The sequence below is a fragment of the Chenopodium album genome, chromosome 27 (assembly GCF_948465745.1).
Source record: "Chenopodium album chromosome 27, dcCheAlbu1.1, whole genome shotgun sequence".
Classification (NCBI taxonomy): domain Eukaryota; kingdom Viridiplantae; phylum Streptophyta; class Magnoliopsida; order Caryophyllales; family Amaranthaceae; genus Chenopodium; species Chenopodium album.
In genome coordinates this window covers 26,288,912-26,309,931 of record NC_137860.1, presented here as the reverse complement: position 1 = coordinate 26,309,931, position 21,020 = coordinate 26,288,912, and the positions used below count along the sequence as shown (strand labels likewise).

Genomic DNA, 21,020 nt, shown 5'->3' with positions numbered 1-21,020 from the left:
TTGAGCATAAGAACTTAACCTTCATCTAACACCACCAATGAAATAAATTTCGATTTTCTCCATAAGTCCATAGTAAGTTTGGCACCGAAATATTAGGGGAGGAAGAAAATAAACCTTCAATACCAGGGGAAGAGGGCATGAACACCAAATACACCCCATGCATAAATCTTTTTTCTTTCTTTCTTTTTTTTTTTTTTTAATGAAAATTTATTTTAATTTACAAAATAAATCAAAATACACCAAATCCTTTTTGACTTTTGACTCCAATGCATCATCACAATTTAAAAATCAAAATCTTTACAACCTTCTATTTTCCCCATAAAACAATCTCAATTTCCAATTCAAAAAAAGAGCAAACATTTTCATTTTATTATTCTTTTTTTTTTTTTTGAAGTATTTCAAAAAGGATAAAAATATAAAAACCCAATAAAATAATAAAATTAATAAAAAACTTTGTTCTATAAATACAATCACTAGTACCACTTTGCACTGGCAAATACCCCTGTTTTATCAACTCCAAAACCCCAAAAACTTCCCAACTTCAGTGCTTGCAACATGTAAAAACTCTCTGACCCATCAATCAAATCTCAACATTTACAATTTATTTTTCACACCCATCTTTTTCCTTATTTATTCTCATTAATAAAATTTATTATCATATCATAAAACCCATCTTTTCAAATCTTCAAAAACCCCATTTTCTCTGTTTTTTTCCCCTCAAAAAACAGAGCAATCCCCTGTTTTTTTCAAAAATGGGCCGAGCAACTCGATGGTTTAAATCCATGTTAGGAATGAAGAAGCAAAATGACAATGAAAAACCTTCTAAAAACAGTAAAAATGAAGATGGGTTTGGGAAGGGAGAGAAAATAGGAATGGTGGAAAAAAGATGGAGTTTCACAAAAACAACAACAAAAGAAAGAATGAAAGAAAAGGAGAATCAATGGTATAGAGATTATCAAATTTCTGAGACTGAAAAAGAGCAAACTAAACATGCTATTGCTGTTGCTGCTGCTACTGCTGCCGCCGCTGATGCCGCTGTTGCAGCGGCTCAAGCGGCGGTTGCTGTGGTTAGATTGACTAGCCAAAACAGGGGAACTCTGTTTTCTTGTGGTGGTGGAACTGATAGATGGGCTGCTATTAAGATTCAAACTCTTTTTAGAGGCTATTTGGTAAGTTTTTATTTTATTTTGTTTTGGTCACTTTATTTATCATTGGAATTTGAGTGTTTAGCTATTTTGAATTTTTGACTTTGAGTTTTTATTTATTTTATCTTTTTATTTGTGTGATTTTGGGTTTAAGATGGGTTTTTGTTTTGTGATTAAAAGTTTAATATGGTGGGTTTCATTTCTTTTTAACATTTTTGTTTTGTCGATGCTTTAAAGGTAGTGATGTAGGCGGAATTTGATCTACCTACGCTAATTGACATCCATATTGTAGTTAGGTTAGGAGCAAGTTGAGGGATTTTTTGGTTGGAAATTTGATTTTCATGTACAAAATGTAGAATATGCATTTTGTTAGATTTTCTATAGTACCATGGTTTTAAATTTATTTTTCAACCGTGTACTAATGAAAGCTTTAAAACTGAAGATATGTTATCTAAGAATTGGTTGGAAATTGAAGAGTAAATGATTTTCACACTTTCTAGAGGTGGAAAAAGGTACTTCTGGTAACTTAAAAAGATTATTTTCATGTTACTACTTCAAGAGTGATTTGGTCAACTTTTTTTGTTAAGTTTGTTTCTTCCTTTCCCATGTGTCTTTGACATTATGAGTGCATTATTTATTTTTGAATTTGAAACTTACATGTGTAACAAACTAAAGAATATTGTTTTGTAAGTTTAGTTTTGCTTTCTAAACTTTTGAATTTATAATTTCTACTTATGAAAATAATTACTATGATTAAGAAACTAAATTTCATTATGTTTGGTGGATGAAATAAGATTGTATTACCGAGTTTATAATTTGACTAGCGAATTGTAATTAACTTGAAACTAATGGGTTTAGATTCTATTGATGAAGGAATGTAACATTTTAATGTTGTGAATTAATAGGCCAGGAGAGCGCTTAGAGCTTTAAAAGGACTAGTGAAACTGCAAGCTCATGTTAGAGGCTATCTTGTTCGAAAGCGAGCTGCGGCAACTCTACATAGTATGCAAGCTCTCATTAGAGCTCAAGCCGGTGCGCGTTCTCAAAGGGCTAAATTAGCTCTAAATCGAAGTAGTAAGGTTCCCTCGGAGTTTCGATCACGAAAATCCATGGTAAGAGTCTTAAATTAATTCGAAAAATAGATGATCAAAATTTAGTTAATTCCTTCTATAATGACTAAAGTGTGATGTTCCCTATTTTTTTTTTTCCAGGACAATAGGTTTGATGAATCGCGGTGTGATCAATTTTATAGCAAGAGACTATCAACATCCTTTGAGCCGTACAATAATGCATATGAAGGGAGTCCAAAAATCGTTGAGATTGATACATATAAGACTAAGTCAAGGTCAAGGAGGATCAACCCTTCAATGTATGATTTTAGTGGTGAAGAAATGCAATACCCAACAATGTCTTCACCACTACCATCACATCCTTACCCAGGCCGGATTTCCATACCTGAATTTAAGAAGACCCCACATGACTATGATTGGGGATTCTATGGTGACGAATGTAAGAGCTCAACGGCACAAAGTACACCCCGGTTTGCAAATTCGATCCGATCCAATGGTCCTCTTACCCCCACCAAGAGTGTATGTGGGGATAGCTTCTTTAGGCCTTACTCGAACTTCCCTAGCTACATGGCAAACACACAATCGTTTCGAGCCAAGTCGAGGTCTCAGAGTGCCCCGAAGCAAAGGCCGGAGGGGCGGCCTAAGACTCGTCTATCATTGGAAGATATAATGGCAGCTAGAAATAGTATTAGTGGTGGTAGAATGCAGAGGTCTAGTTCTCAAGTTCATGACTGCTTGAACTTGTGAAATGAAATGAGGCTCACTTTGTGTTTTGATGAAAATAGTGAAGCATAAAAGTGTTTGTAGTCTTGGTTATGTTTTTCAGTAAAAATTTAGAAACACAGGGTGCTTGTATATTCTAAAGAAAATTAACTAATTATCCATGAAAATGTCTCTACTCTTTTTAATCATATCAACCTTATTATGCAAATTCTGTCCAAAGTAATCATATGTATATATACTCTCAAAGTAACATAAGGTGCATTGCATTTCCCAGTTCCCACCCAATTATAAATGTGGTTTATTGTTAGTCTTGAATCTCTTGACAATGAATCTGGTATAATTGTATAAAGTATACATTATTGTCAATTGTACGTAAGTCTCACAGTTTCTTTTCACATAAATGAAAAATAAATAAAATAATGCGACACATACATGTATGTATGAGTGTCAATTAAAATTAAGGGCTTGTTCTCTTCCGCTTAAGTTCAGTTAAGTTCAGTTCCTAATATCCTCCTCTCATAAAATATTCAATTCAATTCAGTCAATCAGAACAGGCTCTAAACCCCAAACTTACCCTCCAAATGACAGATGATCACCTTAGCTTGTCATTGTACTCGTTCCATGCATTATTAGTACTCGTGTAGATTCTTGAAAGATATTGATAATACTATTTTTTTTTTTTTTTGTATGTACTAATGATTTGCGAGTAAAATTTCTCTTTTTTGCCACTAAAATCACAAATACTCATGGCATGTCATATAATGGGAAATTTTTTAGAAGTTGAATCTATTTAAAGAGCTCTATGTTTCTTCTTCAGTTTCAAGTTAATTGACATGCTTTGATTTTGACATTATTGATAAACTTTATTTTGACTGACGTTTGTGATGAGTTCATTGATATGAAAAGTCATATCGTGGGATCATGTTAAATATGTTTCAATAATGTATATGTATACTTATACAAATTGATTTTTTAGTAATTTTTTTTTTTTTTTTATAATAGTATAACTTAAAATTTTTTTGATTGAATTTTTGCACTGACAAACGTAATTAGAATAAACGTATCAACTATTTTTTTTTTCTTTATTGACAAAACATATCATCTAATTTGGAACAAAGGAAATTTATTGTTTGCTAGAGTTTTAAAATGAATTGAGTGAATTATACAACCCTTTAATTTTACAAACCTAAATCTGCAAATTGTGATTTTTTCAAAACTTGATTTACATTTATTAATAATATGCTCTTTTAGTAAGCTAGACTAGATGTTTTAATTAGGTGCAATCTAGTAATCTAGATATGCAGTTATGGAGGGAAAACGGTCCTATTCAAAAATCGTACTAAAATATAGCTAAACTTTATTGTATTTTATATGAAATATTTTCTAGAGTCTAGAACATAGCAAACGTTTGGTGAAATATTTGAAATTCTTACAAAGTTACAATGTAGCTAGCCTAACTTAGGCTTAAATTATAGAGTATTTATTTCTCAATAATGTAAGCTTCCATGCAGGTTCTCAGTACATATTTGGCTTCATCTTGTTCTTAGTAATATAACCTTGTACAAATTGATAAAAAGGGCACATTTTTCTATAACATAAACCACTTTCTTTTTGGATTATTTGAGCTAAATGGTTCCCCTCCTTCCTTCATGTAACCTCAAAACTATAGGTGTTGATTAGTTTATGATATAATGTTGTTGTAAGAAAATAATTAATTAAGGTAGATCCCATTGCTCAATGATAAGAATATTCCTCTTAAACTATGAGGATAATCAGAGATCTAGATTCAAAATTTCAAATCTTGAGTTCTTGTCTAATCATATATTATGGGATTATTACCTATTGTTAACTAATCTAACGGGCTGCTGGCTTTGTGTTAGTTTATACAAATCACAAGTTAAACCCGTACCGATGTTAATAAATGTCAAGATACGAGTATATTATAATTCCATATATACATATCCGTGATAATTTATGAAAATATTCCCCTTCAAGGTTAAATAAAAAACATAATTTTTCTACATGGTTTTAGGTGAGGAATTGTAGTAAAATTGTTGACTAACAAAGTTCAAATAAAAAAAAAAATATGGCTTGTTAGAATAGTTTATTGTTTTATGGGAAACTACAAGAGATTGGAATAGGGCAATAGGCTCACATGAGTTTTGTTGATTGAAAATAAATACATAAATAAGTTATTGGATAATGGATGAGATATCTCACTTGAAAGTGGTTAAACCCTTGATCTATCTTTCTGTTATGTTGTCTCTTGATATCATGTTAATAAATCATTTCAATCAAAGGTTCGGACTAATAGTTGAAACCCATGATCGATTTATATACTCTGCCATTATTAATATTATCTCATGATTGAGCCTTAGCTTTCTCTGTGTATGGTCCCATTGTATGCTCTTTTTTAATTTTATTGATACAACAATTAAGTAGAATTCAAAAACATGAAGAAATTAATAAGTAAACTTGAGAAAACCCACATGTGAGTGGTGTGTGTCCCACATTAGTTGAGTTTATAAGTGAAAATTTGTATTAAGATGTGTATCTGGTATCCCACATTGAAAAAATAAGAAAGTTGTGTCTACTTTATAAAGCTAAGGGACAACTCCCCCGTTGCCATATGATTTTCAGGTGGAACCTCATCTACATGCATCTGGAACCTCAACTACATGCACCTTCAAATGTCACAAATCGTTACTTTTTTTAACAACTCATTACTTAAAATAAACCAAGTAAGAGTTGATACTCAAGATGAAACTCCCTAAAACACTACTAATGTTAATCAACTTATAGTAAATCGACCTAATCTTAATCAATAAATACTCAAGGACACATCTAAAACACATGGATTTTTAAAAAAAAGATGAAAAGAAATCCAATATTTCAAATCAGTAATGATTAGTTGGATATTATGGAGCGATATTGTGATAGTGAAAGGCATAAGAATCTCTTGGAAAGCGAACAAACTACTTGTGGGCTTACATCATCAATGGCCTCATGGGGTCATGTTATTTGTGTCCACCCTTTTGACCCCCCATCATACCATCAAGGACATTTCGTACACTGTGAAGATAAGAATCTATCCACCATTGTCTCCAAAATTACTCTTTCTATTCCATTTTTACCCCTATAACATAAGGATTTTAACCAAAATCAATCTTTAATTGAAGTACATAAAGTTTATAAACCACTAATAATTTGATTTTACTCCTATTTTTTTGACTTCGAGGTCACAAGTTCAAGCCCTGTCACCTACATTTATTTGGGAATAGAGAATTTCCTTATCATCCCCCTCTACTTTCAAGCGTTGACCTGTGTGGATGAGTTGGTTCATCTATGAAAGGTGAACAAGTGTTAGACATTAACCTTAGAAAAAATATAGATATAAAATGAATGGGATCAGAGTATGAAAGATCGATGTTAAATCTTATGTTCAAAATATAACTAAACCTCTCCAAATATGTTGTTCAAGAATACTGTGAAAAAAAACTTTGATAAATGCTTAATGTTGATTCCAATTTAACCTGACTAAAATTTCTTGTGTTTCTCATAGTCATTACACTCATTTGTTAATCTATACTTAGTATTTAAAAAAGCAAACCAAAAAAGACATATGTCATCATTCTATTACACTTCCCTATCATCTTTTTCAACTCAATGTGCCACATGTCGTTTTATATTTTTTATTTTTAATTATACAATCTTCTTAACTCTTTCATTAAACACTTTATCTTCATCTCCCCTCTTTAATTCAACCTTTTTATTTTCTCTCTTTTATTTTAGTCCCTCCATCTTATTTCTATTAAGTCTTATTTCAAATTAAAGTCCCAAGAAATTTATTTCTTTAATTATGTTTTCAATTACATATTACACTCATAATTATTTATTGGTATTTCCTCACTCATCTCTCAATGCAATTTTTTATGAACAAGCCGTGCATTGCACGGGCCAGAAGACTAGTTATTAATTAGAGTTGTTACCTACTAATAATTACTTAATGATATAGATTGAAACCGTTTTTTCTAAGCTATAATAAATTGCCCTTGGCCCAATTCTAATTTACTTTTCAGTATTTCAGTTTATTTATCCTAGTTTATCATCATTTAATTCATTCTAGTTTTTCTTTCAAAATTAAGCTCAATTCAACTCCATTAATTTTAAAAGAAAAGGAACTAATTAAAACTCAATTACTCACTTAATTAGCTTAAACTATAAGGTCTCAAATAATTCGAGTTTCTCCACTAGCATCAAGCTCGCATATAAGGAGTATTGTCTCTAGTTTGCCTTTCTCAAAATACGGAGTAGTAAAATACACTAAACTCGATATTTAATCATCACACTAATAGTGTAATTTGATCCGTGATAGACTACGTACAATACACATTCGGACTCACCTAAAGATCTCAAGACATAAATTCATAAGGTTTCAAACAAATTCAAGTTTCTCCACTAGCCTTAAGCTAGCATATAAGGAGTCTTACCTCTAGTATACCTTTCTTACATACACTAAAATCGCAATTTAATCAGCATGTACGTAAATAGTGTAATTTGATCTAGTGATTAGACTACAATACACATTCGGACATATCGAATATAGAACTCGAAACCAGTGAAAATGACGTAACTGAGAACTAACTAAGATTTAGGGAAGCATTTTTGCTAATTGCTACAGTTTATTAAAAAGGTTTGTCTGTTGTAATTCAAACATCAAAAAGATAAATAAAAGATGCTGAAACCCTGAAACCATGCAACCAACCAATTAAATGGCACATGTAAATAGTACACTTCTACTACTAATTTTTTTACCATCAAGTTGTTAATTAACACACAAAAACAGCTCTTTTCTGCTAGAACATGGGAAGATTTAGCTGTTTTTTGTTCTTTTTAATCCATAGACTTGCGTCATTAGCGTCATCTTATGTTCTTATCTACTAATTAAATTATAATTTCCTGCTTATGCATTAATCTCTCTTCTAAACAATAGTGTTCATCTAATCGAGGATTATTATATGTCCTAATTCCTATGTGTTTGTACGGTTTTGAATTTTGAATAGGAGACGATTCGAGGCAATGGTATAAGATTTTTTATATGGAGTTTTATATAGCACTAATTTTTTTTTGGATTTTTTGACTTTTACCAACAAAAAAAAATCAAAAAAATGTTTTTTACCACCAAAACTTCTAAAACTTTTATTTTACCACCAAATAAAAAATTAAAAGTTGTTTTTTACCACCTGTCGTAAAAAACCTAACGGAATTTTTTAAATTCTTCGATTTTCGTGTCAAACACATGCTCTTTAGGGGTTTTGGGGGGCACTTTGTCTCTATGGACCCAATTTGATGTCAGAATTGACAAAAAAATGATCGGAAATGCCTCGTTTTGTGTGTTTTAAAAAACCTCGATTTGCGTGAACACGCAAAACGAGACATTTCCGATTATTTTTTGTCAATTTTGACCTCAAATTGGACTCGTAGGGCCAAAGTGCCCTCTAAACCTAGGAAAAACATATTTTGCGCACGAAATTCGAAGGAAATTTTTTTAAGCCGTTAGATTTAACGGTTTTCTTGACGTTTGGTGGTAAAAAACAACTTTTAGAAATTTTTTTGGTGGTAAAATAAAAGTTTTAGAAGTTTTGGTGGTAAAAAACAATTTTTTGATTTTTTTTGGTGGTAAAAGTCAAAATTTCTTTTTTTTTTTTTTTAGTATAAATTTTTTACTAGTAAACTAATTAAGTACATTTGACTATATAGGAATTTAAAGAACATTGAGAAAACCCAATAAGCATATTTGAGAGTTATAACTTATAATCCTGAATTTAGGGATCGACTTGGGTACTTTAATTTGACTAAAAATAATCTCTTTTTCATTGCCAAATAGGAAATGCTCCTTTAAAAACTTCACTAATTTCCAAAGAAAAGTACTTGGCTTTTTGAGTTTTTGATGGTGATTACCAACTTTTTGCGGAAAAATTGAGGTTTAGCTACTTTACTTTTTTTAACTACACCTTTTAAACTTTTAACAATAATTTTATAATTTGGAGGAGGCTTCGATGAGGGGAATCTTAGCATGCATGGATGTTTAGTTTGCTCAATGTAACCTTTGCCCAGACTTGACATGCCACAAATTCTTCTTGAAGGAAAAGGGGTGCCTTTGGTAAGTGTATGTTGTTTAGCCGTGCTCTTAGGTGTTGGGTTAAAATCCGTAACGAACACAACTACTTTCTCCGTTTCTTTATACTTGCAACACACACTTTATCACTGTATTTTAGAAAAGTGGACCTCACTTGTTATAATACACATAAAATGGAGTTAAAAAGTTGTTAGGAGTATAATTAAGTGAGCCATGTGCTTTAATTAAAGGTAATAGTATAATTTTCACCATAAAAACCTTCTTTTTATGGTGTGTTGCGACTATTGTGACATTTCCATTTTAGAAAAGTGTTGCAATTATAATAAAACGAAAGATGTATATATTGCCGATATGTGTGTTGCAACTATTGTGACATTTCTATTTTAGGGAAGCGTTGCAACTATAAAAAAATGAAAGAAGTATATATTGCCGATATCGCGGATTAAGTGATTTCTCAATAAAGGACATTTTCTCTTGAGATGGATCTATATGGCTTCAGAATATGAGAAGTACCTCTTAATTGGAAGTTATGATTTTGGTATAATTTTGCTGATAGAAAATTGAAGATAATGAATAATGATGATTGTTTGGGCTACATGTTGGGATGATCAATATATTGGCCCAAGTCAGGTTCAAACTGGGCCAAGGCCAACAAAAACTAGAGATCAAGTCCATGTGGTTGTCAACATTTGGATTTGGTTGATTAAACAACACTTCATATAATTTGGATTTTTGAACTTTAACTTTTAAAAGGTCATATTACGAATTGTGACTTACATAACTTGGCATCAGCCTAACACGACCTTGTTTAGGCTAGAATTTTGAAGGTTGCATGGTGCTCGACGCCTCAACACCTAATAGGGTCGTGGATAAGGATGTCAATGAATCATAATCAATCACAAATACTAAATTTATACCCATTTCTGCCCCACCATCCACTTGGATATCCACTCTTCACCTAGTACATACCCACCTTACCAGCTCCACCACCTACTTACTCGCTCCAATATTTTTTTTATTTTTTTTTAACCTCAAGTCAAAGTTTAAACCAGGTTAAAAAAATAAGGTAAAAAAATATCTGTTAGTTCGGATGAGTCAAGCTAGTCCGCATCATATTAGGTCATTTAGACTTATTGTCAAAATTTTGTGGAAACATTCAATTTAAGTCATTGTTTTTGGGTTAGTTTAGTTTGGTTGAGTAACTTGAGTTAGTTCTATCATTATAGAATAATAACAAGTTGGTGATAATAAGTTGTCACTGGGCTTGTATCAAAGTTGAGTCATATATGAGGTAAGAAAAGTTCAAATACATATACAAATCAAGTCCATTTAGAACATGTTAATTTTGGTCTTATTCCAACTAACCTATTGTCAGAGTATCATGAGAAATAAATCGATTCAAGTTACATTTGATTTTGGATAGAGTCAGTTTTTTATAGGTCAATTTTGCGTCATTCTATTCTAGATGTAGGTTTTTAAATTCGTGTACAATTTGGGTCGATACAATATCGACACGACTAGTTTCGATCCTCCACAGTCCACACACACAACACACAAGACACAACACAAAAACGACTAATACATAAATAAACCAAAAGTCCAATGAAAAACATAGGCCCAAAAATTGGATATACCCTGAACACTCAACGATCCCAACGGTCAAAAAAACCTGACACATCAGAATTCAAAAATCCAACAAATCCCATATAAATAAATTTGCAACGGTCATTTTTCTCCAGTGTCCTAACATTTTCTGCATTCACTAAAAACCTCAGAAAGTTCCAAGATTCTAAAAAGAGAAAGCTTCGAAAAAATGGAAGATCCTAAAAAGTTTCTTTCTCCATCATCACCCAATTTCTCTCCTTCAGGTATTACATTTGATTTATTTATACAATTTAACTTCAATTCAATTCATTTTTATCAAAATTTTTAATTTTAACACTGATTTTCTCCAATTAATTGCAGGAAACAATGAAAATGTGAGTGAATTCAAACGAAATTCAGAGCAAACAAACAAGAAATTATTCATGGCACCCACAATTTCTACTGCTTCAAAGAATATAACTCCCAACAAGAAGAAGATCTTAGCAGAGTGGAAACCGCCAAAAAAGGGTACAATTCATAAGTTTAATCCTAAAAATTCTGATACAAAAATCCCATCATTCTCTGAAGATGATGAATCTTTTGTTCTTGATTCTTCTGCTAATTCTACTACTACATTGCCTTATGATCCCCTCGCCAATTATCTTTCTCCTAGGCCTATATTCCTCCGGTATAACCCGAATCGAAAGCGAAAAATCGTGTTTCGAAAAGAACTCGAAAGCAGTAGCAGTAGCAGTAGCAGCAGTAGTTGTAGTACTGTTATTGTTAGCCCCAAAAGAAATTCTCTTGATTGTGAGAGTTCTTGTAAATTGGTTGAAACTGAGGAAAATCTTGATCAAGAATTGGAGGAGGAAGTTGAAGAGAAAGAAATTGGGTGGAAATGGGTGTTATTCAATTGGGTATTTGTGATTTCTGGGTTAATTTTCAGTACCATGTATATTTCTTCAATGAATAATTCTGCTGCAATCTACTCAGGAAATGTTGAATTCCAAGATTTTGGGAATTTGACTTCTGGGATTGTTGCATTGAGGGATTTGAGGAGTATTAATTCTGGTGGGCATTGGGTGTCTGAATTTGATGCTGAATCAGAAATTTCAGGGGAAATTTTGGGAAGATTTGAGGAAAATCAAGTACCCTTTAAACCTGAAGAGGAGAATTTGAATGTTGAGTTCAATTCTGAGATTGATTATTCAGACAATATTGGGGTTTTTGAGGGTTTTCATCAAAATATCAAGGATTTTGATGTTATTTCGACTGAGAAAATTGAAGAAAATGAACCCTTAAAGCCTGAAGAGGAAAATTTGAATGTTGAGTTCAATTCTGAGATTGATTACTCAGAAAAAATTGGGGTTTTTGAGGGTTTTCATCAAAAAATCAAGGAATTTGATGGTGTTTTGACTGAGGAAATTGGGGAAAATGAACCCTTTAAACCCGAAGAGGAAAATTTGGATGTTGAGTTCAGTTCTGAGTTGGATTATTCAGAAAATTTTAGGGCTTTGAGAAGTATTCCAAAAGTCAAGGATTTTGTTGGTGTTTTTTCTGAGAAAAATGTGGAAAATGAAGACAACAATGTTGCTGAATCTAAAAATGAAGTGAAAAATCTGGTTTCTGATGCATCTATTGCTGTTCCTGAACCCCAATTGGTTGATTTAGAAGAGAAAATTCATGATTTAGCAGAAAATAAGGTAGAAATTGTTGATGATAATCATGAAATTGATGATCAGAATGAAATGAAATTAACCCAAATGAAGTTCATTTGGATGGTTGGATTAGCTTGGTTGGTTGTGGTGGGTTTGACAGTGTTGGTGTGTTTTCGCAAGAAGTGTAAGAAGGCTTTTACAAAGGCTACTGCTTCATATAGGGTGAGAAATTCTGCAGCTGTAAATGAAGGAGGGATCAATTTTAGACCAGAATGTCAGATAAATAATTATCTGACAGTTGGTGTTGATGAGTCTAGGGTGGAGAGGAAGAAGAGTCCACCACCTAGAAGGATTCCTGAGGTGAAGCAGCTCGGTGAGATCGAATTCGGAGGTGAATTCAGTGGTAGGATGCAAAAGAGGGAGGAAAGTGTGTTTGCTGTGACTGATGAAAGAAGGGCAAAGAAGAGTAAGGTGTCTAGTTCTGCTTCAGAATCTGCTAACAAAGAGGTATGGCCTTGATTTCTTATTTTGAGTTATAAATTGTTTGGATTATCTTGGCTTTATTTTTGATTATATTGTTTTATCATCATAGTATTGATATTGAGGCTTCATTATATGATTTAGAAGGTTATTTTGTTATGCATAATTTCATGTTTTAGAATAAGCTTAAACATGAACTTCTTTGGTGTCAAACTGATCATTGTTACACTTTTCCTCAATTTGATTGTTTGCAATAATATATAGTGAATTTAGCTAATTATAATTTGATGTTGATGAGCTAAGAAAACAAGTATGGCAGATATTCAGATAATTAGTTTGTTTGTTAAAAGTTTCTGTAGTTCTGGTCATCACACATAGAAAAAACCTCAATATAATGCCTCTTTGGATTATAGAATGACAATGATTAGTCTGAGACTGTTCCTGAGTCTCTTTGGTTGTTGTCTCATGCCTCTTTGGTTGTTCATAGATCATGAATGCCTTATGTGAGAGGTACCTCGATCCATAAGTTTGATACACATGAGTCCGAGTAGTTCGATCCATAAGTTTTAGAATAAGCTTAAACATGAACTTCTTTGGTGTCAAACTGATCATTGTTACACTTTTCCTCAATTTGATTGTTTGCAATAATATATAGTGAATTTAGCTAATTATAATTTGATGTTGATGAGCTAAGAAAACAAGTATGGCAGATAATTAGTTTGTTTGTTAAAAGTTTCTGTAGTTCTGGTCATCACACATAGAAAATACCTCAATATAATGCCTCTTTGGATTATAGAATGACAATGATTAGTCTGAGACTGTTCCTGAGTCTCTTTGGTTGTTGTCTCATGCCTCTTTGGTTGTTCATAGATCATGAATGCCTTATGTGAGAGGTACCTCGATCCATAAGTTTGATACACACGAGTCCGAGTAGCATACTCCTAGGCTACAAGAACAATTACCAACTCTTTAGGAATGCACCTTGCTTTAATGTTGGAAACAATGGTGTGCAGTTTTGTACAGAATATAACTTGTTTAATGTGATTGAGCATTGTTGTTTATACAAAACCAATATAACAAATCATGTTCTAATTTCATCAAAACATAATTACTTATGTATGCACTTGTGTAAGGATGATCATGGCCTAACAAACTTGTTTACAAAAACTTAAACAGGATGTCAAAGAAGAAGGGACAGGGACAGCATTAAGGCGATCACAACGACTCCGGGCGGCTAAAGGAATTGCATCTCCATGAAGCTAAAAACAACATTTTGGTGGCTATGTCCAACCTTAAGCAAATAAGCATAACCAGAAGCAGCATATTTCAGTGCTTTCCTGCTGAAATTAACTTTAGATAGTCTAAATTCTCAACATCTGCAAAGTTAGGCCTTATTTTTTTAGAAAGTTGAAATTAATCTGTACTAGATTATGATCATATTTTAGGACTATCTTTCATTATAACTCTATGATAGTGACTAACCCATGTTATTGTGCATTGGCCTACTAATCTTATCCTTGTGATTTTTTTCCCGGCAATCTTTTGGACCACATCCCCGTGAATTGGAATAAGGTAGGCTTTAAATACTGCGTGTCCGCACCATGTTTCCTTGTAGCCTTTAATACTGAATACTGATGCATTGTTGCCACACGATAATAAGAACGTCGATTAGATACAATACACTTATCGATGTCAACTATATTACTGAATAAGGTGAGACTGATTTATTCTTAGGGGAATCCAAGTAAGAAATGAATTGATTTGGGTACAAAAAAAAAGTTAGAATATATGCATCTTATTTTCTAAAGGAAAAATTACGAAATTAGTGGGTGATTAGCCTCCTGCATGTCACCTTTGTTTTGCTCTTGTTCATGTCAACAAATTGTAGAATATTGTAAGAGTATATGGTTCAGACTTCAGAATATAACTTTTTATGTTTATCAAGTAAGACTTGGGTCCAAGTAAGACTTGGGTCTAATGGTAAAGGTTGATCTCATATACATAGTGATTCATTTGGTAGTTGCATGCTTAGAATATCTCACTTTTGTTCTTAAACGATGTCTTGAAACTAATCTTTCCCTTAATTTTGAAAAGTACCACTTTATGGTTCAACAAGGTATAGTTTTAGGTAAAGATGGCTCTAGGCCATGCCGGGTCATGCCTCGTGCCAAACTCATGTGGTTTGGGGTTGGTTAAGCCTGGCCTATGGTTCGACCCACGACTTTTGTGTCGTGTCATGCTGGGCCGAAATTTTCAAAAGGTTGGCCTATGCATGTCCCAATCCCATGTGCCTTCGTGCCGGGCTTGCGTGCCTAAGCAAAATTGCATTGATTTTTAGCAGGCTTTGTCGTGCTAGGCCTTATCGTGCTTCTCCCAAATAAAGGTGGCATATGACTGGCGCATGGTCCACATGCACAATATCGTGCCGTGCCATGCTTTTTTCGTGCTCGCGCCATGCCGTACTTTTTCGTGTTGGACGCATGGTTTTGTCATGCATTTTGAACTTAATACTATTTTAGATAATATATTAATCCCTTATCTAATGCACCGGGACGCTTGATAGCAAGATCATTTTTAATATTTACATCTAAATTTTTTACCTAATGATAATTAAAGACAGATAGCTAATAGAGTGCATTAACAAACATAAAGGTCATACTGTTGTAATAAAGTAATTGACCTTATTAATTACGACTAATGGTCAAAGAATTGATCCAGATTTAGATGTAGATTAGCAAGTCTGGCTTACGTTTTATAATGCCAACGGAATTCATTAGCAAATTCTTTGAAATTTATTTTGGGCAGTTTCATGCATTTCCAGTACAACTGGTTAAAACAAAATTGTGTTGACTTTACGATACACTGTTCTGTAAATTGGAAATTCAAGTTGCTTATGTAATGACTTTTAATAAATCTAAATCTATAAATGTTTCCTTAATTAATTCATCTTTGATCTAATACAAGTGGCTTTTAATAATCTTTTATGTACATTATAACAAGTGAGTGTTGCCAAGGAGTTTGCTATGCTGGTAGGATGGAGGTGTTATAAGCTATTAATCTTTTCGTGTTGCAATTTTGTTACTGAAGACAAAACAGTACTAATATTGGAAGCAACAGCAAGAACAATAATGAAGAAAGTTCAGTGGCGGAGCCAGGATTTTTAATTCGGGGGGACAAATGTTAAATGTTTAATAATTCGATAAAAAATCTTAAGAAAAAAATTTGATCACATAAAGTATTTGATATTTATTTGAATCGCCTATAGTAGTAATGCTATATCGGCTATATGGTAAAAGAGGAATTGTTAAATTAAAAGTTACATACGAAGTATTAAATATTATCCAACAAAGGAATAAAATTTTGTTTGTACGTAACCTCAATTCTGTAATATGTCATCCAATGAACGATAAGTATGAATCAAATACCTTATCTTAAAATCATATAATAAGCCTTGGAACAATCTGATAATAGATATGAAGGGGTTTAGGTTACATTCGAAAAATATCAAATTAAAACAATAGAGAGAAAAAACAAATATTACGGAGTACTACGTAAATAAATTCCAAACACAATAGGAAAAAAAACAACTGTTAAATGAAATTTAAAAATTATGTCCAAAAACAAGAAAAAGTACTAAATGAAATACAAAAATAAGAAAAAGAAAAAAAAAAAAATAAAAACAAGAAAAAGGAAAAAAAAAACTTGAAAAGCGTGAGGATAAGGAATAGACCCGGGACAAAAGGAGCAGCACACTCTATTCATGCACTACGAAACCACCGGACCATGCTTAAGTTTAGTAAATAAAATGAATAAGTAATTAATTTAGGGGGTGTTAAATACCGCCATCCATAATGATTAAAACCGCCCTCATTTCAAGTTAAAGGACTTTCTTGCCCTTAATAAATATTTACCCAATTGCTTTTCTTAATATTTCTAACTTTAATTAATCCACTGCAATCACCGCGTCAACCACCTAGATTGGACCACCACCACGAATAGATTGGACCACCACCATGAACGGAAAAGACATCGGAAATGGATGATAATAACGGTAGTTCGTCGGAAAACCAACCGCAATCTCAACCGTCAATTTTTGAACAAGTACGATTTCGCAATTTAGACTTTGACTCGAAAATGAATGTGTGACGAAGGTCAACCGATGCCCGAAACCGGTCATCCTTTCCGGTAACCGGTTTTGAGCGCCGGTTGACCGGAATGGTTGACCGGATTTGGCCACCGGTTGGCCTTGATGGTGACCGTTTTTCGGTGCCGGTTACTGTGGTCAACCGGTGCTGAAAACCGATTGTCCGTGACGATCAACCGGTGGTCAAATCCGGTCAACCGGTTTCCAGCTCCGGTTAGCCATCGTTTTTTTTAATTAATATTATTATATTAACTTTTAATATTATTATGAATAATAATAAATATTATTCTATTTATGATTATTATTATAATTATAATTGATAATGTTATATTGTTCGTTATTATTAATATAAAGAATATTTTATGTGTATTAGGCGTCATTATCAAATTACGGCGGTGATGGTGTTGATTATAGCCTGCATTTTCAGACTAGAGAAGTATTCCCGACCTATGAAGCAGCTGTTAATTGGGCTAGAGAGATTGCCACTCCATTAGGGTTCTTTTTAACAAATTCATCGTACAAGAAACAGAGAAACGGGCTTCCAATTAATTATATGAAATGTGATCGGGGGGAGAGAAACAGAGGGAAAAATCGGGACCGTGAGAATGCCATACGCAAGAACACGAAGAGCAAGGGTTGTAAATGTACTTTTCAAATCTCAGCTCGATGCTTGCGGGACATGGAAGGATGGAAAATTATATCTAAAAAGGGTTTGAAAGGCATGCATAACCATCCGCTCATGGTATATCGAGAGGGTCACCGACAGGTTAGTGGTCTTAGTCCAGCTGCTAAGGCGCTTGTTATTGACATGACTTCTGCTGCAGCCAAGCCACGCCACATTATGGCAGCTGTGAAAGAGAAGTTTCCGAATGAGAACCCTAACAAGAGACATATCTACAATGTGAGAAGTCGTGCATGCTCGGCTAGATGCTTGTGAAGGTCGAGATGTTGCACACCAGTTTGTTCACTTGGAAAATGAGTACAAGTATGTCACTTGGATAAATGTTGATCCAGATACCCGTGCCATCACCCATGCTTTTTTGGCCCACCCAGAGATGGCTAATATGTTACGTACGTATCCACATGTCATTGGGATGGATTCTACGTACAAGACCAACAGATATAACATGCCATTCTTCGAGCTCGTTGGTGTCACGCCTACAAATCAAAACTTTTTGATTGGATACGCTATATTGAAGAGCAAAACTTATGAAAGCTACAAGTGGGTTTTGGAGAAATTGCAGTTGTACATTGAATTTGAGGTGGCTTCGAATGTTTTTGTTACTGATCGTGAGTTGGGGTTGATGAAGGCTTTGAAAGAGGTCTTTCCAAATTGTGCGCATTTATTATGCGGGTGGCACATTAACAAGGATGTGTTGGCAAGGGCATACTATTTGTGTGGGAAGGATATGTTGATGGCCGAGAGATTTCGAAATGGTAGATGGAGAAGAGTAATGTGTTCGACCACTGTTGCCGAGTATGAGTTAGAGTTGCAAACTATGAGAGCGACATGGGGAGCATCGAACCCACCACTGGTGAAGTACGTCGAGGAGCAATGGTTGGTCCACAAGGAGAAATTTGTACGAGTTTGGACGAATTTGGTGATGCACTTCGGCAATGTCAACACATGTAGAGTAGAGAGCGAACATTCCGTACTTAAACAATGGTTCGACAGTTCTACAGGAGCATTAGACACTATCTTCAGTCGTGTGCACAGCAACATTGAGGGTATGCTAATTGAGATTCGTCACCATTTAGAGGACTCCAGACGGCGTATGGGGTCGCAGCACAACATCATGCCTTTGCTTCATCTTAACGGCTTTATGTCATTTCGAGGTCTTGATATTTTACAGGAGGAGTTAAAGAGGATGACAGAGTTATCTGATGATGTGTTAGATAAGTGTGGGTGTGCGTTGCTGACGACGCACGGTCTCCCATGTGCATGCACCATGTGGACAGCGATTCTTGCAGGGACAGGGTTGTATTTGGATCAGATCCATCCATTTTGGAAGACATTAGTGATCGGGGACGGCGTTGACATTCCCGTTTTTGCTGAGGAGTCAGAGCAGGATGCAGCCTTGTTTAGGTCTTTGGTGGATGAGGTCTTGGATCGTGATCCAAGCTTTGTGCGTGGTATCAACCGGGTCCTATTTGAGGAGCTACACCGAGATCAGACTGATTTTATTGATCTAGAGGTCAACGAGACAACAAGGGGTCGACCACCGACAGGTCAATGGTCTGCGTCTACTAGGCGTAATCGTAGCAGATTTGAGCATATTTTGGGTTCTCGTGGCCGTCGAGGTGGTCGTAGGGGTGGTCTCGTGGTGGTCGTACGACACCGACTTATACAGCTTCAGGTTCTTAATTATTTTTTTTTATTTTAAACAAATTATTATTATTATTATTATTATTATTATTATTTATGGTTAATTTGTGCACACTTGTAGGGAATGATTTGAACTTGGAGGAATTTGCATATTTGGATAAAGTTCCAGCCTTCATGCTTCCATTTTTACGAGGGTGGAGTGATCCGCTTGGTGATGGTAACTGTGGATTTCGATGTGTTGCAGATTTCTTCATAGGCGACCAGCATGAATGGATATTAGCTCGACGATCGATTGCAAATGAGGTTGGTTCTCATCGAGACATTTATTCTCGAGTGTACAGAGTTGAACAGTTAGATGTTGCAATCAACCGTATCACATGGACCGGAGGGAGATGTGGCACAGATCATTGGATGGTTGCTTGGGATGACTTGTTTCCGATTGCTAACTTTTATAATGCCGTTGTTATGTGTTTTGGTGTTGGTATAGATGGTCGTGGCGTGTTCCCATGCATCACCGTGCTACCTTGGACTGCTCCGTCAACAGCAACTGGTCCGTATAGGGAGTTTTGCATATTGTCTTTAGGGTGGCATTTTGTGCGATTGGAGTTTGAAGATAATTTCCCAGTTCCTCCTATTGCTACTGCTTGGTTCGATATACGTGACGATACCGTTACAGGTTGGGAGGATCGATATCAACATAGGCGGGCTACGTGGAACACTCTAGCTAACAGTCAATGATGTTGATAGGAGATTTAATTGCATTGTTACTACTGAACTCTGAATTTAATAATTTTAAAGACACTATCTAATTATTTTTTCATTTATCAACTAAGTCTAATAATTTTTTTTTTCTTATGAAAAAAAGACAAATCAAATGATGTCCCAATAATTATTAACTCCAAAATCTAATAATTAAAAAAAAAGACAAATCAAATGATGTCCCAATAATTATTAACTCCAAAATCTAATAATTAAAAAAAAAAGCCAAATCAAATGATATCCCAATAATTATTAACTCCAAATATAATAATTAAAAAAAAGCCAAATCAAATTATATCCCAATAATTATTAACTCCAAATCTAATAATTAAAAAAAAAAGCCAAATCAAATGATATCACAATAATTATTAACTCCAAATCTTATAATAATAAAAAAAAACCCCAAATCAACCAAATCTAATAATTAAAAAAAAAAACATGTCAATCTTCTAACATGTCATTCCACAACTTGATTGCTTCCTGCGTCTCAATCAATGTGGGGGTGATGTTGCCTCGCTCAGCTATGAACTTGCGTAACGGAGACATGAATAATTGCACCCACTGCACAAATTAAATAACATTATTAAATGACTAAAGGTAATGAAATTAAATATGAAAATAATTATTTAAATCAATTAAATAAATGAAATTAAATACTGAAATAAACTTACAAAATCTACGTTCGTCCTATCGGGTCGAGGTGGTGGGCCAAGCACTGCATCAGGACTCATAAGAAGTGGATGTGAGTACCTGTAGAACCAGTCCTCGTAATCATCAGAACAAGTAGGCTCCTCGTCCAACAACGGCAAATAGTCTGAGAAGGGTATACAGTAAGTACCGACATTAAATCTGTCCCAGAACTGTGGTGCACTGGAGGAACTAACCGCGTAACTCCGCGTCTCATATGCCGGTCGGCTCGCATAATCGGGTGTAAAACAGGGAGGAGGAATCCTCTGAATGAACACAAGCTTTCGTACAACTCGGTCAGGGTG

At 34.1% G+C, this 21,020-nt stretch overlaps 4 protein-coding genes across 4 annotated transcripts; all 4 read left to right on the top strand.

The window, feature by feature from the left end:
* The first annotated feature begins 704 nt into the window (after positions 1–704).
* On the top strand, positions 705–3,132 carry LOC145620958 (protein IQ-domain 26-like). Its single transcript, XM_081675700.1, has 3 exons — positions 705–1,169; positions 2,051–2,257; positions 2,357–3,132. The coding sequence occupies exons 1-3, from the start codon at positions 753–755 to the stop codon at positions 2,960–2,962; spliced, it is 1,230 nt and encodes a 409-aa protein (XP_081531826.1). The 5' UTR covers positions 705–752; the 3' UTR covers positions 2,963–3,132.
* A 7,758-nt stretch (positions 3,133–10,890) lies between these two features.
* LOC145619870 (uncharacterized) lies at positions 10,891–14,323 on the top strand. Its single transcript, XM_081674559.1, has 3 exons — positions 10,891–10,945; positions 11,043–12,826; positions 13,976–14,323. Exons 1-3 carry the CDS (start codon positions 10,891–10,893, stop codon positions 14,054–14,056), a joined length of 1,920 nt encoding a protein of 639 aa, XP_081530685.1. The 3' UTR covers positions 14,057–14,323.
* A 2,511-nt stretch (positions 14,324–16,834) lies between these two features.
* LOC145619869 (uncharacterized) lies at positions 16,835–17,880 on the top strand. Its single transcript, XM_081674557.1, has 2 exons — positions 16,835–16,900; positions 17,317–17,880. The coding sequence occupies exons 1-2, from the start codon at positions 16,835–16,837 to the stop codon at positions 17,878–17,880; spliced, it is 630 nt and encodes a 209-aa protein (XP_081530683.1).
* A 118-nt stretch (positions 17,881–17,998) lies between these two features.
* LOC145619868 (uncharacterized) lies at positions 17,999–20,007 on the top strand. Its single transcript, XM_081674556.1, has 2 exons — positions 17,999–19,244; positions 19,391–20,007. Exons 1-2 carry the CDS (start codon positions 17,999–18,001, stop codon positions 20,005–20,007), a joined length of 1,863 nt encoding a protein of 620 aa, XP_081530682.1.
* Positions 20,008–21,020: the final 1,013 nt, after the last annotated feature.